Genomic DNA, 23,582 nt, shown 5'->3' on the forward strand with positions numbered 1-23,582 from the left:
CTCTCTCTCTCTCTCTCGTTGTTGTTGAGTGTGCGTGGGCGGGCACCTGACCATCGAGTGACGTGCGTCAGAACAGAGGAGGAAGTTGTCTGTGTTTCATCATGGTATCAGAGTTCAGGATTAATCTTCCAATATCCCTCTGTACTCCTGTTAATCTGAACTAGACACTGCTAATCTGGCGGGAACACTGGGCTGTTTTCACACAGCAACATTGTTCAGCAGCATGACTGAGAGGCAGAGATTATAATTCCAGACTGTTAAGGGGTCGTGAGCCTTACATGTCCCCGTCTAGATAATCCCATTACATCCTGCGTTTTTTTCTGTTGCTTATATAATTTCGTTTACACCGGACTGTGTGTGTGTTAGTGTGTATGAATGAACAATGTCTCATACAGGAGTGTGTGTAATACTACTGCCTCTGAAATACTTATTTCTCTGTGTGTGAATGGATACTGAATACCGTACCTTGTCTTTAACGAGGGTGTGTGTGGAACGTGTTTTCCATTGAATGCGCTCTGTCTTCCATACATCATCCATCACCATGGAAACTGAACAAGAAGATAAACACGTTGGGTTTGGAGTGGCCTTGGGTGATTGACAGGTTAGCCCCACCCTCTAATAATAGCCAAATTAATTAATCAAATCACAGCCAGTCACTGATTATTCACAGAGAATCGCTGATGAGCAGAAATTCAGGCCTACGTGACTCCTATCCAGACAAAGAGGTGTAATGTATTAGCAGGACCATTCACCTAGTCCTCAAGCATACATCAGTATTAGTATTTGTATTTGCGTACTATGATGGTAATATGGTACGTCTCTGAAAATCTTCAAGAGAAGAGAGTTTTATATATTCTGGCGTATTATATATTATGGCGGTTTAGTATCTTTGGAGTGTAGAAACACAGGAATGAACAGATCCCGTAGTCCCAGGAGGATTAGGATGTTGAACGTCCCGGTATACAATATGCTTCAGCATCATCCCCCTCCTCATCCACCCGACTCCATCTCTCCACTTCCCTCGGTCTTCCTCCCGTCCAACCCTCTTTCGTCTATCCCTCCACCCCCTCTCTATTCTTCTCCTGACATTACTCATTACATAGGCTCGTGATGAACAATTAACAGAACGATATTGGTCCCTATTCAATAACTTTTTGTCTGTGTTTATGTGTGTGTGTGCGTGTGCGTGTGTGTGTGCAGGGCTCCACATTTTTTTTGTAGTAGTGTTTGTGTTTTTCTGTCTGTTACTGTATATACAGTATGTGTTTGTGTGTATGTCTATCTTTTAGTGTGTGTGTTTGCTGTACGTGTGTGTGTATGTATGTGTGCACACACAGCAGTGTATCTGTAGCAATGTCAGGATCGAGGCCTCTCCAGTCTCCAGGGGTTTTCTGCCCTAGGCGCAAAGAGGGGAGGATATTTCACCCCCTCACACTTTTCCCCTGTCCCACTCCCCCTCTGCCCCTCCTCCTGCCCTATAGAGTTTTTCCCTCTCCTCTCCTCTCCTCTCCTCTCCTCTCCTCTCCTCTCCTCTCCTCTCCTCTCCTCTCCTCTCCTCTCCTCTCCTCTCCTCTCCTCTCCTCTCCTCTCCTCTCCTCTCCTCTCCTCTCCTCTGCTCTCCCTCTCCTCTCCTGTTCTCTCCTCTCCTCTCCTCTCCTCTCCTGTCCTCTCCTCTCCTGTCCTGTCCTCTCCTCTCCTCTCCTCTCCTCTCCTCTCCTCTCCTCTCCTCTCCTCTCTTCTCCTGTCCTGTCCTGTCCTCTCCTCTCCTGTCCTGTCCTCTCTTCTCCTGTCCTCTCCTCTCCTCTCCTCTCCTCTCCTCTCCTCTCCTCTCCTCTCCTCTCCTCTCCTCTCCTCTCCTCTCCTCTCCTCTCCTCTCCTGTCCTGTCCTGTCCTCTCTTCTCCTGTCCTTTGGCTGTGGGTGCCAGGACAGTGGCGGTCGGATGGTGAAACAGACATGTTAATGATAATAAAATCACCAATGATCACAAAACCATGACAATGTGCATGATTTGTTTGAATCAGTCACTACAGTACTAACAATGTCACCATTACTTTCATAGTAGTGCAGATGAAGGAAAGTAGACACTTTAGACATTTGAGATGCACCACAAGTCAAACTCCCTCCCTCCCTCCCTCCCTCCCTCCCTCCCTCCCTCCCTCCCTCCCTCCCTCCCTCCCTCCCTCCCTCCCTCCCTCCCTCCCTCCCTGTGTAATCCCTTTGGATGGTTCTGATGCAGTGTAATGGAGACCCTACTGCCCCCCTCTTGCAGGGCTGCTCGTGGCTTTTGCCTGAAGAGCCCCGCCCCACCAGGCCCCGCCTCCTCCCCTCTCCCGGACTCCTCCCCCAGGATGTTGAACCCCATCCAGGTCCTGTGCTCCGACATCACTTCCCTCTCCCTGGAGCCCGAGCCGTTTGCCTCTTACACTGAAGGTGTGTTTATACTGTATACCGTATAAATGAATGACCAATGAATCACTTATTCAGATACATCGAGACCCAGAGCACTGTGTGTGTGTGTGTGCGTGCTTGTGTGAGTAAGGCTATATGTCCGTCTGTGTGTGTCTTTGTTTGAGTGTGTGTACGAGGGACTGTCTATTTGTCCATCTGTGTGAATATATGTGGGACTGTTTTGTGTAGAGTGTGTGACTGTGTGTGTGTCTCTGTGTGCATCTGTCTATGTGAGTGTATGTATCTTAGCGTGTGTGTGTGTGTGTGTGTGTGTGTGTGTGTGTGTGTGTGTGTGTGTGTGTGTGTGTGTGTGTGTGTGTGTGTGTGTGTGTGTGTGTGTGTGTGTGTGTGTGCGTGATGGTCATTGATTTCCTGAAATAGAGTTTGACCAGACGAACTTCAGTCTCACAGAGGACGTGTCTTTTCCTACACTCATTATCGCTGGAGTCAGTGCTGTAGGGCAGAGGACTGTCCCTGCACACACCTATCCATCCATTCCTCATGGGGATATTAGACAATAGACAGTATAGGATGGATTATGAGATGCGTATCTATGGATAATATGGATTCGGTATAGATACGGTATAGTTTTGACATAGAATCTAATCCTTGACATGTATAGGGGCTATATGAGTATATACTGTAGATATATGACATATCAGAGCTCTCCTCTCTCTCTCTGTCTCTCTCTGTCTCTGTCTCTCTCTGTCTCTCTCTCTCTCTCTCTCTCGTGCTAATAAATCGTTTCCATAACCAAGCATCTCCCTCTTTATTTTGGAGGGTGATGGAGTGTATGTGGACAGACACTTACAAACACACAGCCCCGCCCACACACACATGTCCCCTGGTGGGTGTCGGGTTTGGTGTTATTAGTTTGACCATGCTGTTAAGAGAGTGGTATTGGCAGTAATGTTTACCCAGACCAGAGATTGCTATAATTGGAACAGTAGGACGCCCCATCCTCCCCTCGTTCTCCCCCCCAAATAAACGGACTACCTACCCTCCTTATCGACCCTTCAGCACTTTGTGTCCGTGTTGGTGTGTGAGTCACAGTGTGTGCATTTGTGCTTATGTGTTGTTGTGTGAAAAGTATCTCATGATTTGGTTCTGGGGGCTGAGATTAGTGTGTGAAGGACACGTGTGTTCTTATGTGTTACTTTTGTGAAGGACATGTCCATTAGAGTGCGCGTTTGGATGTAACAGAGGAGGCTGGTGGGAGGAGCTTCACCACCGTTCCAATCATTCCAGCCATTACAATGACCCCGTCCTCCGACACCTCTTCCTACCAGCCCCCACTGGTATGTCTGTGTGTGTACGGGGACAATGCTTGTTTGTGTATGTGCTCAGAGTGTAGTTAGGCGACGAGTCGGTCAGCACGGCCACTGTGCCAGTGTTCTGGATCTCTGGGTCGGTGGGTCCTGATGGTAATTGAATGGGAGACCAGGCCTGCTATGACACCACAGGACACATCCACTCAGCTTCCCACTGCGCCACAGAGCCGTGATATGGACTCTGCAGGGACTCTGCACGGGGCGGGAATCTCTGCTTGGACCAACAGTGCTACTGCGGTGCACTTCCGCAGGGTCGGTGATGTGTGTCGCAGTGGTGAGAGAGAGAGAGAAAGTGCTCCATACTCCATCTAGCTACTGTATGTCTGCTCTCTGGCGATGCCTAGACGAGCTCCATGTGCGTGTGCTTGGAGAAACTGTGTGTGCGCGCGTGCGCATGCCTTGATGTGTGTGCTCTGAGATATATGGGTGTGAGACCTACTGCGCATGTTCTGTGAGGTCTGGGTGTCCTGTGTGTGTGTGTGTGTGTGTGTGTGTGTGTGTGTGTGCGTGCGTGCGTGCGTGCGTAGGCCCGTGCAGTGAGTTGCTGCGAAGGCGCTCCAGATTTAATTTGGGCTGTTTGTGGGCTAGGTACGGCAGGCCCATTATGTCCCCCAGATTGATGATTCCTGCTTCCCCTGCTACTGTCTTCCTCTCCTACCGGGCTGCTGATGCTAGAGCCAGAACACTTCAGCCTGTTGCCATGGCAACCCCATGCACGATAAATCCCCCCCACTCCTCCAGTCCTACACTCCCCTGTGCACACACACAAACACGCAAACACAAACACGCAAACACAAACACGCAAACACATTGCCTGACAAACAGTGGAGCAAGCGAGACAGAGAGAGAGAGAGAGAGAGAGAGAGAGAGAGAGAGAGAGAGAGAGAGAGAGAGAGAGAGAGAGAGAGAGAGAGAGAGAGAGAGAGAGAGAGAGAGAGAGAGACAGAGACCAGGAGGGAGGGAGCGAGAGAGACAGAGAGAGAGAGAGAGAGAGCGAGGGAGATAATTATTTTCATAACAGCAGTTCTGTTATTATTATCAATACTATGATTTATAGACACTTTACTAATGGTTAATGGTTTATACACCGTTTATAAGCAGACCTCCTAATTTAAAAAAAAGACCTATTATCAATAGAACCAGTTAGGCTGTGTACACCCTCAGTGGGGTCGGCTCCATCCGGATGCATACATTTTTTTTTAGGGGAAATGGAACGCGAGCCTGTGACGCGACTTCCGCTTCTGGGCGTTAACAAGGCGACGCTCCGTCTTAACTCCTCCTCCACATCCACTGGATTGGTTGTACAGTGTAGAAGACAACCTCTACCGACAGTTTCCTTTTCTTTTTCTCGTCAGGCCATTCAAACTGAATCAGGCTTTCCACTGACTGTGAATACCACTGTAATCTAATGTCCGATTGAATCAGTCAGCGGTAAGTAAGAGATGCTTTCTGACAGGAAGGTCCCTGTCTGCCATAGCAGGCCTTCTCCTCCTCAGACTGGCCTGTAGTATCTCTGAAAGACACTGGGACGGTTAGTGGAGTTCGGAGGGTTAGGAGAGTTCACGTAGCAACATTTGCTGTTCACTGTCCAGTTTGTAGCTGGGCATCAGTGTTGTCGCAGTATGTCAGAAGCAAGCTTGGATAATAACACCTGTGTCTGATGTGAGATTGTCTGTGTGTGGGTGGGTTTAGTTCAATTCTCATTTCTATTCATTTATGTCGCTACTTGCTGCACTGTTGGGTGATGCTGCTTTACAGTGTTATGCAGGTGAATGAGGACCCAAAAGCGACTTAACAGAAACAGAGTTTATTCCAGTCCAAACAGAAAACGACTAATCCTGAATTCTAAACAGGTAATGTCCAAACGAGGAATAACAGAAATCCTCTAGTCTGTAGAGGGGAATAACAGGAGAAGCGGCCACAGACTGCAGGTCGCTTCGGGTAGGCGCAGGCCGTAGCTGATAGAGACACCTGCTCACACGCAGCATCTGATGAAGGCAAAAACACGACAGGACGGAACCAGTACACAGCGAACAGCAGACATCAAACAAGGATCCGACAAGGACAGAAGCGAAAACAGAGAGAGAAATAGGGACTTAATCAGAGGGCAAAATAGGGGACAGGTGTGAAAGAGTAAACGAGGTAGTTAGGAGAATGAGGAACAGCTGGGAGCAGGAACGGAACGATAGAGAGAGAGAGAGGGAAAGAGAGAGAAAGGGAAAGAACCTAATAAGACCAGCAGGGGGAAACGAATAGAAGAGAAAGCACAGGGACAAGACATGACAATATATGACAAAACATGACATACAGTGCCAGCTGATAATGAACAATTCATTATGGTGAATGTTTATCTTCGTTCTGTTTGCTTATAGCTACTCTTTCTCTCCCTTCTCCATTCTCTCTCCCTCCCATCTCTCCCTCCCATCTCTCCCTCCCATCTCTTTCTCTCTCCCTCTCTCTTTCCCGTCTGCAGCTGATATCATCTCCACTGTAGAGTTCAACCACACTGGAGAACTCCTGGCCACAGGGGATAAGGGGGGGCGAGTGGTCATCTTCCAGAGGGAACCTGAGGTAGGTGCACACACACATACAGCCACCCACGCAGACCTGGCACTGTAGAGTTCAACCACACTGGAGAACTCCTGGCCACAGGGGATAAGGGGGGGCGAGTGGTCATCTTCCAGAGGGAACCTGAGGTAGGTGCACACACACACACAGCCACCCACGCAGACCTGGCACTGTAGAGTTCAACCACACTGGAGAACTCCTGGCCACAGGGGATAAGAGGGGGCGAGTGGTCATCTTCCAGAGGGAACCTGAGGTAGGTGCACACACACATACAGCCACCCACGCAGACCTGGCACTGTGGAGTTCAACCACACTGGAGAACTCCTGGCCACAGGGGATAAGGGGGGGCGAGTGGTCATCTTCCAGAGGGAACCTGAGGTAGGTGCACACACACACACAGCCACCCACGCAGACCTGGCACTGTAGAGTTCAACCACACTGGAGAACTCCTGGCCACAGGGGATAAGGGGGGGCGAGTGGTCATCTTCCAGAGGGAACCTGAGGTAGGTGCACACACACACACAGCCACCCACGCAGACCTGGCACTGGGTGGGTTCATTCGGGGTTCGGGTCAGTTTTTAAGCAACTTCGTGAAATAACTACAGTTCAGATTGAATGGACTCCAGCACTACGCTACACGCGCATGTGTGTGTGTTGGATCTAACTCTCTCTAACTCTCTGTCTCGCTGCAGTGTAAGACAGAGCCGTACTCCCAGGGAGAGTATAATGTCTACAGCACATTCCAGAGCCACGAGCCGGAGTTTGATTACCTTAAGAGTCTGGAGATCGAGGAGAAGATCAACAAGATACGATGGCTGCCTCAGCAGAACGCCGCCCACTTCCTCCTTTCCACCAATGGTAAGGGACCTCTGCCTTAGCACCAGGAAGCTATTAGAATGTTAGTGTAATAGCATGGCAATATCATCCATACATTGTCAATGTAATTCCCATATGACCTGCTTCATACACTGGTAGATGGTCATAGTCTACATTGAATCTACCTATCCCTCTAGCTTTTTAACTGACCACAGATGAGATGATTTGAAACATATGATAGTTGATTGCCGTGTCTGTCTCTCAGATTAGATGGTTTGAGGCATATGATTGGTGAATTATCCTGTGTCAAACAAGGCTGTTTGAGGCATATGCTAGGTTCATTGTGCTGTCGGTCCCTCAGATAAGACGTCTGAGGCACATGATTGGCTGATTGCCCTGTCTGTCTCTTAGATAAGGCTATTGAAGTAGTATGATTGGTGTATTGTGCTGTCTGTCTGTCTATCAGATAAGACCATTAAGCTATGGAAGGTGAGTGAGCGGGACAAGAGGCCTGAAGGCTACAACCTGAAGGATGAGGAGGGCAGGATAAAGGACCTCTCCACTGTCACCTCACTACAGGTAGACTCATCTTATTTTCTCATCGTATCTATCTATCTATCTATCTATCTATCTATCTATCTATCTATCTATCTATCTATCTATCTATCTATCTTATCGTTATCATGTCACCCTGGACCTTTCTTTCTCTTCCTATTGTATCTACAGTGCCTTGCAAAAATATACACCCCGTTGGTGTTTTTCCTATTTTGTTGCATTACAACCTGTAATTTAAATAGGTTTTTATTTTTATTTCATGTAATGGACATACACAAAATAGTCCAAATTGGTGAAGTGAAAATAAAAAATGTACTTGTTTAAAAAAAAGAAAAAAAAAGTGGTGCATATGTATTCATCCCCTTTGCTATGAAGCCCCTAATTAAAGATCTGGTGCAACCAATTACCTTCAGAAGTCACATAATTAGTTCAATGAAGTCCACCTGTGTGCAATCTAAGTGTCACATGATCTAAGTATATACAGTGAGGGAAAAAAAGTATTTGATCCCTTGCTGATTTTGTACGTTTGCCCACTGACAAAGAAATTATCAGTCTATCATTTTAATGGTAGGTTTATTTGAACAGTGAGAGACAGAATAACAACAAAAGAATCCAGAAAAATCCATGTAAAAAACGTTACAAATTGATTTCCATTTAATGAGGGAAATAAGTATTTGACCCCTCTCAATCAGAAAGATTTCTGGCTACCAGGTGTCTTTTATACAGGTAACGAGCTGAGACTAGGAGCACACTCTTAAAGGGAGTGCTCCTAATCTCAGATTGTTACCTGTATAAAAGACACCTGTCCACAGAAGCAATCAATCAATCAGATTCCAAACTCTCCACCATGGCCAAGACCAAAGAGCTCTCCAAGGATGTCAGGGACAAGATTGTAGACCTACACAAGGCTGGAATGGGCTACAAGAACATCGTCAAGCAGCTTGGTGAGAAGGTGACAACAGTTGGTGCGATTATTTGCAAATGGAAGGAACACAAAAGAACTGTCAATCTCCCTCGGCCTGGGGCTCCATGTAAGATCTCACCTTGTGGAGTTGCAATGATGATGAGAACGGTGAGGAATCAGCCCAGAACTACACGGGACAATATTGTCAATGATCTCAAGGCAGCTGGGACCATAGTTGCTAAGAAAACATTTGGTAACACACTACGCCGTGAAGGACTGAATGCTGCCTATGACCCCAAGAACACCATCCCTACCGTCAAACATAGAGGTGGAAACATGCTTTTGGGGTGTTTTTCTGCTAAGAGGACAGGACAACTTCACCGCATCAAAGGGACGATGGACTGTCAAATCTTGGGTGAGAACCTCCTTCCCTCAGCCAGAGCATTGAAAATGGATCGTGGATGGTTATTCCAGCATGACAATGACCCAAAACACATGGCCAAGCCAACAAAGGAGTGGCTTAAGAAGAAGCACATTAAGGTACTGGAGTGGCCTAGCAAGTCTCCAGACCTTAATCCCAAAGAAAATCTGTGGAGGGAGCTGAAAGTTTGAGTTGCCAAACGTCAGCCTCGAAACATTAATGACTTGGAGAAGATCTGCAAAGAGGAGTAGGACAAAATCCCTCCTGAAATGTGTGCAAACCTGGTGGCCAACTACAAGAAATGTCTGACCTCTGTGATTGCCAATAAGGGTTTTGCCACCAAGTACTAAGTCATGTTTTGCAAAGGGGTCAAATACTTATTTCCCACATTAAAATGCAAATCAATTTATAACATTTTTGACATGCGTTTTTCTGGATTTTGTTGTTGTTATTCTGTCTCTCACTGTTCAAATAAACCTACCATTAAAATGATAGACTAACAATTTCTTTGTCAGTGAGCAAATACTTTTTTCTCTCACTGTATACACCTGTTCTGAAACGCCCCAGAGTTTGCAACACCACTAAGCAAGGAGCACTATGAAGACCAAGCTCTCCAAACATATCAGGGACAAAGTTGTGGTGAAGTACAGATCAGGGTCTGGTTATAAAAAATATCTGAAACTTCCCACGGAGCCCCATTAAATCCATTATTAAAAGATGGAAAGAATATGGCACCACAACAAACCTGCCAAGAGAGGGCCTCCCACCAAAACTCACGGACCAGGCAAAGAGGGCATTAATCAGAGGCAACAAAGAGAACCAAAGATAACCCTGAAGGAGCTGCAAAGCTCCACAGCGGAGATTGGAGTATCTGTCCATAGGACCACGTTAAGCCGTACACTACAGAGAGCTGGGTTTTACAGAATAGTGTCCAGAAAAAAATAAGCAAACATGTTTGGTGCTCGCCAAAAGGCATGTGGGAGACTCTCCAAACATATGGAAGATGGTACTCTGGTCAGATGAGACGAAAATTGAGCTTTTTGGCCATCAAGGAATACGCTATGTCTGGCGCGAACCCAACAACTCTCATCACCCTGAGAACACCATCCATGATGCTGCCACCACCATGCTGTGGGGATGTTTTTCATCGGCAGGGACTGGGAAACTGGTCAGAATTGAAGGAATGATGGATGGCGCTAAGTACAGGGAAAATCTTGAGGGAAACCTGTTTCCAGAGATTTGAGACTGGGACGAAGGGTCACCTTCCAGCAGGACAATGACCCTAAGCATACTGCTAAAGCAACACTGAGAGTGGTTTAAGGGGAAACATTTAAATGTCTTGGAATGGCCTTGTCAAAACCCAGACCTCAATCCAATTGAGAATCTGTGGTATGACTTAAAGATTGCTGTACACCAGCAGAAACCATCCAGCTTGAGGGAGCTGGATCAGTTTTGCCTTTAAGAATGGGCAAAAATCCCAGTGGCTAGATGTGCCAAGTTTATAAAGACATACCCCAAGAGACTTGCAGCTGTAATTGCTGCAAAAGGTGGCTCTACAAAGTATTAACTTTGGGGGATTGAATAGTTATGCACACTCAGGTTTTCTATATTTTGCATCTTCAAAGTGGTAGACTTGTTGTGTAAATCAAATGATGCAAATCCCCCCAAAATCTATTTTAATTCCAGGTGGTAAGGCAACAAAATAGGAAAAAGGCCAAGGGGGTGAATACTTTCGCAAGCCACTGTCTGTTCTGTATCTATGTTATGTCTGTGTTACATGCACGTACACACACAAACACAGACATGTATGCACACACACACACACACACACACACACACACACACACACACACACACACACACACACACACACACACACACACACACACACACACACACACACACACACACACACACACACACACACACACACACACACACACACACACACACACACACACACACACACACACACACACACACACACGCGTTCTAGGTTGGACAGCATAAGTAGGTCAGTGGTGCGTTTATAAAAGTGGGTCATTGGCACGAGGTTTATGTATGTTTGTCTGCTTGGCAACAGTAAATACTGCCAGCTGTTATGGCCAGAGAAAATAACAGACTATCGTTTTCTCCACAAGTGATAATATTACATTTTTACAGGTATTCCTAATGGTTATATCTCTGTGGTTTTCCATTTGTGCTCTCTTTAAAGATACAATTATTTCAAAGCTCCCATTTTGGACAAATCTTGATTCTATGAATGTAAAACCTTATTTGATCTCATAATTTGAGTCTACTCACCACATAGTACATTTCTCTGTGTTTTCAGACTGTATCTTCTGTGTTGTGTTTTCAGACTGTATCTTCTGTGTTGTGTTTTCTGACTGTATGTTCTGTGTTGTGTTTTCAGACTGTATCTTCTGTGTTGTGTTTTCAGACTGTATCTTCTGTGTTGTGTTTTCAGACTGTATCTTCTGTGTTGTGTTTTCAGACTGTATCTTCTGTGTTGTGTTTTCAGACTGTATCTTCTGTGTTGTGTTTTCAGGCTGTATCTTCTGTGTTGTGTTTTCAGACTATCTTCTGTGTTGTGTTTTCAGACTGTATCTTCTGTGTTGTGTTTTCTGACTGTATCTTCTGTGCTCTGCCTAGGTGCCGGTGTTGAAGCCCATGGATCTGATGGTGGAGGTGAGTCCTCGGCGTGTGTTTGCCAACGCCCACACCTACCACGTCAACTCCATCTCCGTCAACTCCGACCACGAGACCTACATGTCAGCTGACGACCTGAGGATCAACCTCTGGCATCTGGGCATCACTGACCGCAGCTTCAGTATCCTTTAGATCAGACAATTGGTCAAAACGCACGCACGCACGCACGCACGCACGCACGCACGCACGCACGCACGCACGCACGCACGCACGCACGCACGCACGCACACACACACACACACACACACACACACACACACACACACACACACACACACACACACACACACACACACACACACAGATTCCAACCGAACACACACAGTGATGTGGGGGAGGGGAACGGTTGCCGAGGAGTGAAAATGCAGCTTAATGAATTATTAAAACTGTTCCATGAATATTTCACCCCTTTTCTGGATTATAGTATGGCTGAATAGAACACACACACACTCCTCGCCCCAGACAGGATTTGCATTGGTACAATTCAGATACATTTGAGATTATCCTCCCACTACCTCTAGAGGTGTGTATGTGTTTAATAGTATATAGATTGATATCAGTGTGTTTATGCATATCATTTTGAATATGTACTGCATGTACAGTACCAGTCAAAAGTTTTAGAACACCTACTCATTCAAGGGTTTTTCTTTATTCTTACTCTTTTCTACATTGTAGAATAATAGTGAAGACATCAAAACTATGAAACAACACATAAGGAATCATGTAGTAAGCAAAAAAAAATGTTAAACTAATCCAAATATATTTTAGATGTTAAATTCTTCAAAGTAACCACCATTTGCCTTGATGTCATCTTTGCACACTCTTGGCATTCTCTCAACCACCTTCACCTGGACTGCTTTTCCAACAGTCTTGAAGGAGTTCCCACATATGCTGAGCACTTGTTGGCTGCTTTTCCTTCACTCTGCAGTCCAACTCATCCCAAACCATCTCATATGGGTTGAGGTCGGGTGATTGTGTGGGCCAGGTCATCTGATGCAGCACTCCGTCACTCTTTTTCTTGGTCAAGTAGCCCTTACACAGCCTGGAGGTGTGTTGGGTCATTGTCCTGTTGATAAACAAATTATAGTCCCACTAAGCGCAAACCAGATGTGATGGCGCATCGCTGCAGAATGCTGTGGGAGCCATGCTGGTTAAGTGTGCCTTGATGTTTTTTTACGACTGCACTTGAAGAAACTTTCAAAGTTCTTGAAATTTTCCAGATTGATTGACCTTCATGTCTTAAAGTAATGATGGACTGTCGTTTCTCTTTGCTTATTTGAGCTGTTCTTGCCATAATATGGACTTGGTCTTGTACCAAATAGGGCTATCTTCTGTATACCACCCGTACCTTGTCACAGCACAACAGATTGGCTCAAACAAAATTCCGCAAATTAACTTTTAACAAGTCAGACCTGTTAATTGCAGGTGACTACCTCATTCCAGGTGACTACCTCGTGAAGCTGCTTGAGAGAATGCCAAGAGTGTGCAAAGCTTTCATCAAGGCAAAGGCTGGCTACATTGAAGAATCTCAAATATAAAATATATTTAGATTTGTTGAACAATTGTTTGGTTACTTTATGATTCCATATGTGATATTTGTAGAAAAAAGTAAAAATAAAGAAAAACCCTTGACTGAGTAGATGTGTCCAAACCTTTGACGGGTACTGTATGTGTACTATGTTTTTAATCAAACACAAACACACAAAATCAAATTAGTATGTATGCTGTATTATATTGTATATTATAAACTGGGTGTTTTGAGCCCTGAATGCTAATTGGCTGACAGCCGTGGTATACGTATGACAAATAATTTATTTTACAGCTCTAAGTTGGTAGCCAGTTTATAATAGCAATAAGGCACCTTGGGGTTTTGTGGTATACGGCCAATATACAACGGCTAAGGGCCTGTATCCAGGCGCTCCGCATTGCGGCATGCATAAGAACAGCCCTTAGCCGTGGTATATTGGCCATATACCACACCCCCTCATGCCATATTGCTTAATTGTTTAATTATTATCACAATGTGTGTGTATACAGTACTATCTGCTGTAGTCCTGAGCCCCTGTGCCCCAGACATTGTGGACATTAAGCCAGTGAACATGGAGGATCTGACAGAGGTGATAACAGCAGCAGAGTTCCACCCTCACCACTGTAACCTGTTGGTCTATAGCAGCAGTAAGGGAACTCTACGGCTCTGTGACATGAGAGAGGCCGCACTGTGTGACAAACACTCCAAACGTGAGTACTCACACACACAGACATAGACATACAGACAGACATGGCCTACAATCAGACACACACACACATTTTGTTTTTCTATCCTTGTGGGGACCTAAAATTGATTTCCATTCAAAATGAACTCTAACCTGTAACCTTAGCCCTAAACCTAACCATTAACCCTAATTCTAACACTAATTGTAACCCTAAACCTAAACCCCTGAGCTTAAAATAGACATTGACCTCATGGGAACATGGGAAATGTCCCCACTAGGGACATTAACTAGGGACATAAATTATTTTACTATCCTTGTTGGGGCTTTTAGGTCCCCACAAAGATAGAAGAACCAACACACACACACACACACACACACACACACACACACACACACACACACACACACACACACACACACACACACACACACACACACACACACACACACACACACACACACACACACACACACACACACACACACACACACACACACACACACACACACACACTTTAACTACTTTATTTGAATCCACCAATCGAATTTACATTAAAAAAGTATCCAAACATTTAAAAGAATGTATGTAGTTCTGTCCTTGAGCTGTTAATGTTCTGTATTATGTCATGTTTCATGTTTTGTGTGGACCCCAGGAAGAGTACCTGCTGCTTTTGCAACAGCTAATGGGGATCCTAATAAAATACATGAACAAAAGGTCTCGGTATGCAATGCACTCAAGAGTACAGAAAGCACCTCTTTCTCCAAACAGCTAGGCTGCCCACGACAGCTGTAACAGAGCCCTACCTAACCAACTGCTTCGCCTTAGTTTTTGGCAGACCCGTAATCTGGAGGCCGCACGCACGCCTGCACGGACGCACGCATGCACGCACACACACACACACACACACACTACTCCCACCTCTACCCCCAAACACTCACCCCCCTCTCCTCTCCTCCTCCAGTGTTTGAGGAGCCGGAGGACCCCAGTAACCGCTCCTTCTTCTCGGAAATCATCTCGTCTGTGTCGGACGTGAAGTTCAGCCACAGCGGGCGCTACCTGCTGACCAGAGACTACCTCACCGCCAAGGTGTGGGACCTCAACATGGAGAACAAGCCCCTGGAGATATATCAAGTGAGGAGCCCAACTTCACTATCAGCACAGAGACATAGACAGTATAGTATTACTATCACAGAGACATGGATAGTATACTATTACTATCACATAAACAGTATGATATTACTATCACAGAGATATAGACAGTATAGTATTACTATCACAGAGACATGGATAGTATACTATTACTATCACATAAACAGTATGATATTACTATCACAGAGACATGGATAGTATACTATTACTATCACATAAACAGTATGATATTACTATCACAGAGATATAGACAGTATACTATTACTATCACAGAGACATAGACAGTATAGTATTACTATCACAGAGACATGGATAGTATACTATTACTATCACATAAACCGTATGATATTACTATCACAGAGATATAGACAGTATACTATTACTATCACAGAGACAGTATACTATTACTATCACAGAGACATAGACAGTATGCTATTACTATCACAGAGACATAGACAGTATGCTATTACTATCAGAGAGACAGTATAGTATTACTATCACAGAGATATAGACAGTATACTATTACTATCAGAGAGATATAGACAGTATACTATTACTATCAGAGACAGTATAGTATTACTATCACAGAGATATAGACAGTATACTATTACTATCACATAAACCGTATGATATTACTATCACAGAGATATAGACAGTATACTATTACTATCACAGAGACAGTATACTATTACTATCACAGAGACATAGACAGTATGCTATTACTATCACAGAGACATAGACAGTATGCTATTACTATCAGAGAGACAGTATAGTATTACTATCACAGAGATATAGACAGTATACTATTACTATCACAGAGATATAGACAGTATACTATTACTATCAGAGACAGTATAGTATTACTATCACAGAGATATAGACAGTATACTATTACTATCAGAGACAGTATGCTATTACTATCACAGAGATATAGACAGTATACTATTACTATCACAGAGATATAGACAGTATACTATTACTATCAGAGACAGTATAGTATTACTATCACAGAGATATTGACAGTATACTATTACTATCAGAGACAGTATGCTATTACTATCACAGAGATATAGACAGTATACTATTACTATCAGAGACAGTATAGTATTACTATCACAGAGGTATAGACAGTATACTATTACTATCACAGAGACATAGACAGTATGCTATTACTATCAGAGAGACAGTATAGTATTACTATCACAGAGATATAGACAGTATACTATTACTATCACAGAGACAGTATGCTATTACTATCACAGAGACCGTATACTATTACTATCACAGAGACAGTATGCTATTACTATCAGAGAGACAGTATAGTATTACTATCACAGAGATATAGACAGTATACTATTACTATCACAGAGACATAGACAGTATAGTATTACTATCACAGAGACATGGATAGTATACTATTACTATCACATAAACAGTATGATATTACTATCACAGAGATATAGACAGTATACTATTACTATCACAGAGACATAGACAGTATAGTATTACTATCACATAAACAGTATGATATTACTATCACAGAGATATAGACAGTATACTATTACTATCACAGAGACATAGACAGTATAGTATTACTATCACAGAGACATGGATAGTATACTATTACTATCACATAAACAGTATGATATTACTATCACAGAGATATAGACAGTATACTATTACTATCACAGAGACAGTATACTATTACTACCACAGAGACATAGACAGTATGCTATTACTATCACAGAGACATAGACAGTATGCTATTACTATCAGAGAGACAGTATAGTATTACTATCACAGAGATATAGACAGTATACTATTACTATCACATAAACAGTATGATATTACTATCACAGAGGTATAGACAGTATACTATTACTATCACAGAGACAGTATACTATTACTATCACAGAGACATAGACAGTATGCTATTACTATCACAGAGACATAGACAGTATGCTATTACTATCAGAGAGACAGTATAGTATTACTATTCACAGAGATATAGACAGTATCACATAAACATTACTATCACAGAGATATAGACAGTATACTATTACTATCACAGAGACAGTATAGTATTACTATCACAGAGATATAGACAGTATACTATTACTATCACATAAACAGTATGATATTACTATCACAGAGATATAGACAGTATACTATTACTATCACAGAGATATAGACAGTATACTATTACTATCAGAGAGACAGTATAGTATTACTATCACAGAGATATAGACAGTATACTATTACTATCACAGAGATATAGACAGTATACTATTACTATCAGAGACAGTATAGTATTACTATCACAGAGATATTGACAGTATACTATTACTATCAGAGACAGTATGCTATTACTATCACAGAGACAGTATGCTATTACTATCAGAGAGACAGTATAGTATTACTATCACAGAGATATAGACAGTATACTATTACTATCACAGAGACAGTATGCTATTACTATCACAGAGACAGTATGCTATTACTATCACAGAGACCAGTATACTATTACTATCACAGAGACAGTATGCTATTACTATCAGAGAGACAGTACAATATTACTATCACAGAGATATAGACAGTATGCTATTACTATCACAGTGACAGTATAGTATTACTATCACAGAGATATAGACAGTATACTATTACTATAACAGAGACAGTATGTTATTACTATCACAGAGACCGTATACTATTACTATCACAGAGATATAGACAGTATACTATTACTATCACAGAGACAGTATAGTATTACTATCACAGAGATATAGACAGTATACTATTACTATCACAGAGACAGTATGCTATTACTATCAGAGAGACAGTATGCTATTACTATCAGAGAGACAGTACAATATTACTATCACAGAGATATAGACAGTATACTATTACTATCACAGAGATAGTATGCTATTACTATCAGAGAGACAGTATACTATTACTATCACAGAGACAGTACAATATTACTATCACAGAGATATAGACAGTATACTATTACTATCACAGAGATAGTATGCTATTACTATCAGAGAGACAGTATAGTATTACTATCAGAGAGACAGTATAGTATTACTATCACAGAGATATAGACAGTATACTATTACTATCCCAGAGGTATAGACAGTATACTATTACTATCACAGAGATAGTATGCTATTACTATCAGAGAGACAGTATACTATTACTATCAGAGAGACAGTATGCTATTACTATCAGAGAGACAGTATGCTATTACTATCAGAGAGACAGTATGCTATTACTATCAGAGAGACAGTATAGTATTACTATCACAGAGATATAGACAGTATACTATTACTATCACAGAGACAGTATGCTATTACTATCAGAGAGACAGTATGCTATTACTATCAGAGAGACAGTATACTATTACTATCACAGAGATATAGACAGTATACTATTACTATCACAGAGACAGTATGCTATTACTATCAGAGAGACAGTATACTATTACTATCACAGAGACAGTATGCTATTACTATCAGAGAGACAGTATGCTATTACTATCAGAGAGACAGTATAGTATTACTATCACAGAGATATAGACAGTATACTATTACTATCACAGAGACAGTATGCTATTACTATCAGAGAGACAGTATACTATTACTATCACAGAGACAGTATGCTATTACTATCAGAGAGACAGTATGCTATTACTATCAGAGAGACAGTATAGTATTACTATCACAGAGATATAGACAGTATACTATTACTATCACAGAGACAGTATGCTATTACTATCAGAGAGACAGTATGCTATTACTATCAGAGAGACAGTATAGTATTACTATCACAGAGATATAGACAGTATACTATTACTATCACAGAGACAGTATGCTATTACTATCAGAGAGACAGTATGCTATTACTATCAGAGAGACAGTATAGTATTACTATCACAGAGATATAGACAGTATACTATTACTATCACAGAGATATAGACAGTATACTATTACTATCACAGAGACAGTATGCTATTACTATCACAGAGATAGTATGCTATTACTATCAGAGAGATAGTATAGTATTACTATCACAGAGATATAGACAGTATACTATTACTATCACAGAGACAGTATGCTATTACTATCACAGAGACAGTATGCTATTACTATCAGAGAGACAGTATAGTATTACTATCACAGAGATATAGACAGTATACTATTACTATCAGCACAGATACACTAACCTAACGCAGCAGGCGTAAAATAAACGGCTGAAACTAGATCCCCTACATACTAGTCTTGACGAGAAGACAAAACCTGACACAATCCAGTAAATGTGTTCAACCAATCCAGTAAATGTGGAGGAGAAGTTAAGATGGACTGCCCCCTTGTTAACATCCCAAAAGCAGATATCACGTCACAGGCTCTCTTTCCAGAGACTACGGAGACGTATACAGTGTGTGTACTGTTACTATTAGCATATACAGTAAAGCTATGCGAGTGTGTGTGCGAAGCAGACGTGGGTCAAATATGTATTGACATATTATTAGGATTGTGGAAACTGTCGAATAGGCCACGCATTGATGTCAGTCAGGGAGATCTGTCTGAAAATGGAATTGGATGTTTTCGGAGCTCAAGTTGCTGGGCTCTCATATGCATGTGTTTCGCATGTGTGTGTAGCGTGCGCTACACATTTTTAGCCTCTGGGCCTGAATGTCAATACCTCTATACATAGTGTCTACTACCACTCACGTTGCTGATAGCAACTTCATTGAGGAAAAGTTGTACTTACTATGACTGTGACATGTGGTTGTCTCGCCTAGTTCCCTTAAGATGACTAGCTGTAGGTCAACCTGAATGAGAGCCTCTGCTAAATGACTAACATTGGAAATACACTGTGTATGTAACATCTGTACATGTTGTGTATGATACACGTGTTCCTGTATGTTCAGTGCGTGTTTAGCACGATTAAGGAAATAATGAGTGCACATGATACGTGTGTAGTGTGTCTATAGCTGTGGGCGTGTTGTGTGCCCGCGTAGTGTGTGTGTGCGTAGTGTGTGTGTGCTTGCGGGTGAGGCATGCTCTGCTGTGCAGTCAGGAGTGGGTGGTTAAGATGCGCTGGTGCTATTTATAGCCAGGAGCTCCACTCATAAACTGCACTGGGAGAGGAGGGGAGGGGGATACCTTACTGAGACCTACCCATATCTGCAATGCAGCAAGGAGACACAGAGAGAGGTGGGAGATGGGTGGGAATGAGGGACTCTCAAACTCTGTATTTCCTAATTTGGCTGTGTTTACTCAGGTATTCCCTCCATTGAAATGAATTGGGAAAGGGAGGGGAGGGAGAGAGAATGAGGGGGAGACAAAAATACTAAAAGGTCCAAAAGGAAAGAAATGGGGGGGAGGAGAGGGGTGGGTTGTCAGGGGAGAGAACAGGCAATGTTCACTTTAACACAACATATTTTCATCGGTCAGAAGAGAACGGTATGGAAACAAACACGTCAATATGGTTTGATTTACAACCAAACTGTGACCATGGTTTGGTCGTAGAGGGATTGACCATGAATTGACCGTTGACCCTATGCAGTGAATCCATTAAGCTTATTATGTATAAAGATATCATTGTACATTTCACGCCCTTGCATCACCATGCACAGAGAGACAGAGAGAAGAGTGTGTGTGTCCGTGTCCCCTAAATGGATTCGATTACAACGTGGTTCAGTAGTTCTCCACACTCTCAGAATGAATATCCTGTGTTAACATTAGTTGACAGAGCTATGTCTGTGTGAGTACTATGCCGTGGATTCTGTGTCCGGTCTGTGTATGTGTGTCTGTGTTGGCTGTGAGCGGTGTGTTGATTAAATCTTGGTGTGTGTTCCTGCAGGTGCATGATTACCTCCGCAGCAAGCTGTGCTCCCTTTATGAGAACGACTGCATCTTTGACAAGTTTGAGTGTGCCTGGAACGGCTCAGACAGGTAGGCGAAGAGTGTGTGTGTTTTTTAAATGTTTGTTGCCCTTGCTGTTTTTACTACCCCTTTAATCGTTCAGGGAGTGAATGTGTGTGCACTTTGTGTTCAGAGTGCATGAGGGCAGAATTGGGCTTCTAGAGTCTTTTCTATCCGTCCCCCTCTCCCAGTGTGATCATGACGGGGGCCTACAACAACTTCTTCCGGATGTTTGACCGGAACACAAAGCGTGACGTGACCCTGGAGGCGTCCAGGGAGAGCAGTAAGCCCCGGGCCGTTCTCAAGCCTCGCCGCGTCTGCCAGGGTGGGAAACGTCGCAAGGATGACATCAGCGTGGACAGCCTGGACTTCACCAAGAAGATCCTGCACACGGCCTGGCACCCCACGGAGAACATCATCGCCATCGCTGCCACCAACAACCTGTACATCTTCCAGGACAAATTCAACTAGGAGATGCACGGCCGAGAGAGGGAAAGCGCAGGAGGCTGGAGACAGACACACACACTCCAGACGACATGGCGCTATTGTGGAGACACACTCCAGAGTGCTCAGTCCCTGCCTCCCACACTTCCAACTAATGAAGCCCCCCCCCTCCCCCTGAAATACTGGATGGACCCACCTCACCCTAGGGCCAAACAGGGGGAGCTGAATTACCCAATGAGAATGATGTTGGTTTATGGTTTCTCTTAGTCTTAATCATGGATGTGTTGACCTCTGGATTGTGGCTGATCTGATTGTGTTTGTTTCACTATTGGTCGTTTTTTCATTCCGAGGGATTGACCTCTCGGCAGGAGGAGCTTTAACATGTTGTCTGTCTTTTTCTGTTCATCTGCCTCATCCTCTTCTTCCTCCTCCTCTTCTCTCCATCTGTTTCTGTACGTTTGTGCTCAGTTCAACCCCCCAGTCCCTCTCCTACACTCTTAGAAAAAAGGATTGGTTCCAGGTAGAACCCTTTTGGGTTCCAGGTAGAACCCTCTGTGGAAAGGGTTCTGTACGAAAGCCAAAATGGCTATACCTGGAACCAAAAAAGGTTATTCAAAGGGTTGTCCTTTGGGGACAGCCAAAGAACCATTTTAGGTTCTAGAGTGTTTCTAAGAGTGTACAGTCGGAATTGATCCTTGACGTTGGTGTAAAAAAAACCTTTGTGGTTCCTGGTGGTGACTATCGTGGAAACAGAACGTTTGCTGGATGTTTCAAGTTTTATTATAGTTTTTCACAGTTAAAAATCACGAATTCACATATTTTTGTAAATTCTCGTTAATAATGGTGGTATTATGGATGGTGACGATAATGACCGTTATTGGTATACGTATAACAGTGACATGTCACAGTTGGACTTGGGTTCCACTAGGCTGTCTGTCACAGCTTGGTGACATTTACTCCTTACGTTTCTGTTGATTGTGGACACTGCTGGGGATCTCGGCGGTGTCGTGTGCCACTTTGCAATGAAACACGATTAATAAAACAAAGTCCAACAATCAAGCAAAAACATTATATGCTGCATGATGAACAAAAATGATGTGTTTATATACATTTACTGGCTGCCTTTCTAATCAGAAACAGGCTGTAAAAAGGCTTCTGGAGCTCTGCCTCTACACAGCACTAGTTACCATAGACAACAACGAGCTCCTTTTGTTTGTGTTTACAAGACACAAAAAAGCATGTTTAACAGTGTTCGGGTTTTTACGGTGTACATTTGAAATGAAGCCGAAAAAAAAAAAAAAAAATCAGTTAAAAATGAAAAAGAAACTGAACCAGAGGAATTGGGATCGTTTTATCAGCGTTGTTATCTAGACCTTTAAGGGGCTGATCCGTTTGTTTCGTATCAATATGTCCCAGAGCCAATCATCTGTAATGATGATGCTGTCCATGACAATGCGAGAGAGATTATTGCACTCTTCTCTCCAGCAATTGCATTTATATATTTTTGGAAACATCACTTGTGTTTGATTCCGAGTCCCGCTGCCCTGCCATTGATTCACATCTCTTTTTTTTGTTCACGTATTTTCAAGAAGAGAAAGTCAAATGAACAATTATAAATATGTTAATATGTCCCCCCCTCCTACCTGAATAAAGATTTCAACAAAATTGCATTCTATGGGTTAGGGTTAGGCTGTGGTGTGTCTGTTAAACGGCTGTCACTGCAGCCAAATCAATTCTAATATGACCACTATTCAAATCGCTTTTCATTCATGTATAGTGCTTTAAGTATTAACTGCTGTCTGTGTACTTTGTAGATCCAACAGTCTTCATATGGCTCAATAGATTTGAAATACATCACTAAGGATTACCTGATATCACTAAAACAAATATCTGTGCTGTAGCCTGGGGAACCACCTAGTGTTAATACACTGTCATTACATACACCAATGAAGCAGAATCAGCACTGTGTGTGTGTGTGTGTGTGTGTGTGTGTGTGACCTATTCTGCTGGACAAGCTGTCCATAGCCCTGGAGAGTGTAAAGATCCAGACTAAATGACAAGATCATGCTCATTAAGGTATAACGGACTCTGT

At 43.1% G+C, this 23,582-nt stretch overlaps 1 protein-coding gene across 2 annotated transcripts in view; it reads left to right on the plus strand.

The window, feature by feature from the left end:
* LOC123993279 (serine/threonine-protein phosphatase 2A 55 kDa regulatory subunit B gamma isoform) overlaps positions 1-23,165 on the plus strand; it is a 25,413-nt gene extending 2,248 nt beyond the window's left edge. The window contains exons 2-10 of one of the 2 annotated variants that reach the window (XM_046295219.1): positions 2,271-2,431; positions 6,254-6,351; positions 7,041-7,206; positions 7,631-7,743; positions 11,697-11,874; positions 13,827-13,991; positions 14,929-15,098; positions 20,985-21,076; positions 21,238-23,165. In XM_046295219.1, coding sequence (XP_046151175.1) covers positions 2,350-2,431; positions 6,254-6,351; positions 7,041-7,206; positions 7,631-7,743; positions 11,697-11,874; positions 13,827-13,991; positions 14,929-15,098; positions 20,985-21,076; positions 21,238-21,517 — 1,344 coding nt within the window. In that variant the 5' untranslated portion in view covers positions 2,271-2,349 and the 3' untranslated portion in view covers positions 21,518-23,165. The remainder of the gene's footprint in view (positions 1-2,270; positions 2,432-6,253; positions 6,352-7,040; positions 7,207-7,630; positions 7,744-11,696; positions 11,875-13,826; positions 13,992-14,928; positions 15,099-20,984; positions 21,077-21,237) is intronic. The other variant, XM_046295220.1, reaches the window with a different exon arrangement.
* The last annotated feature ends 417 nt before the right edge of the window (positions 23,166-23,582 follow it).

Source organism: Oncorhynchus gorbuscha, linkage group LG13 (assembly GCF_021184085.1).
Source record: "Oncorhynchus gorbuscha isolate QuinsamMale2020 ecotype Even-year linkage group LG13, OgorEven_v1.0, whole genome shotgun sequence".
NCBI lineage: Eukaryota > Metazoa > Chordata > Actinopteri > Salmoniformes > Salmonidae > Oncorhynchus > Oncorhynchus gorbuscha.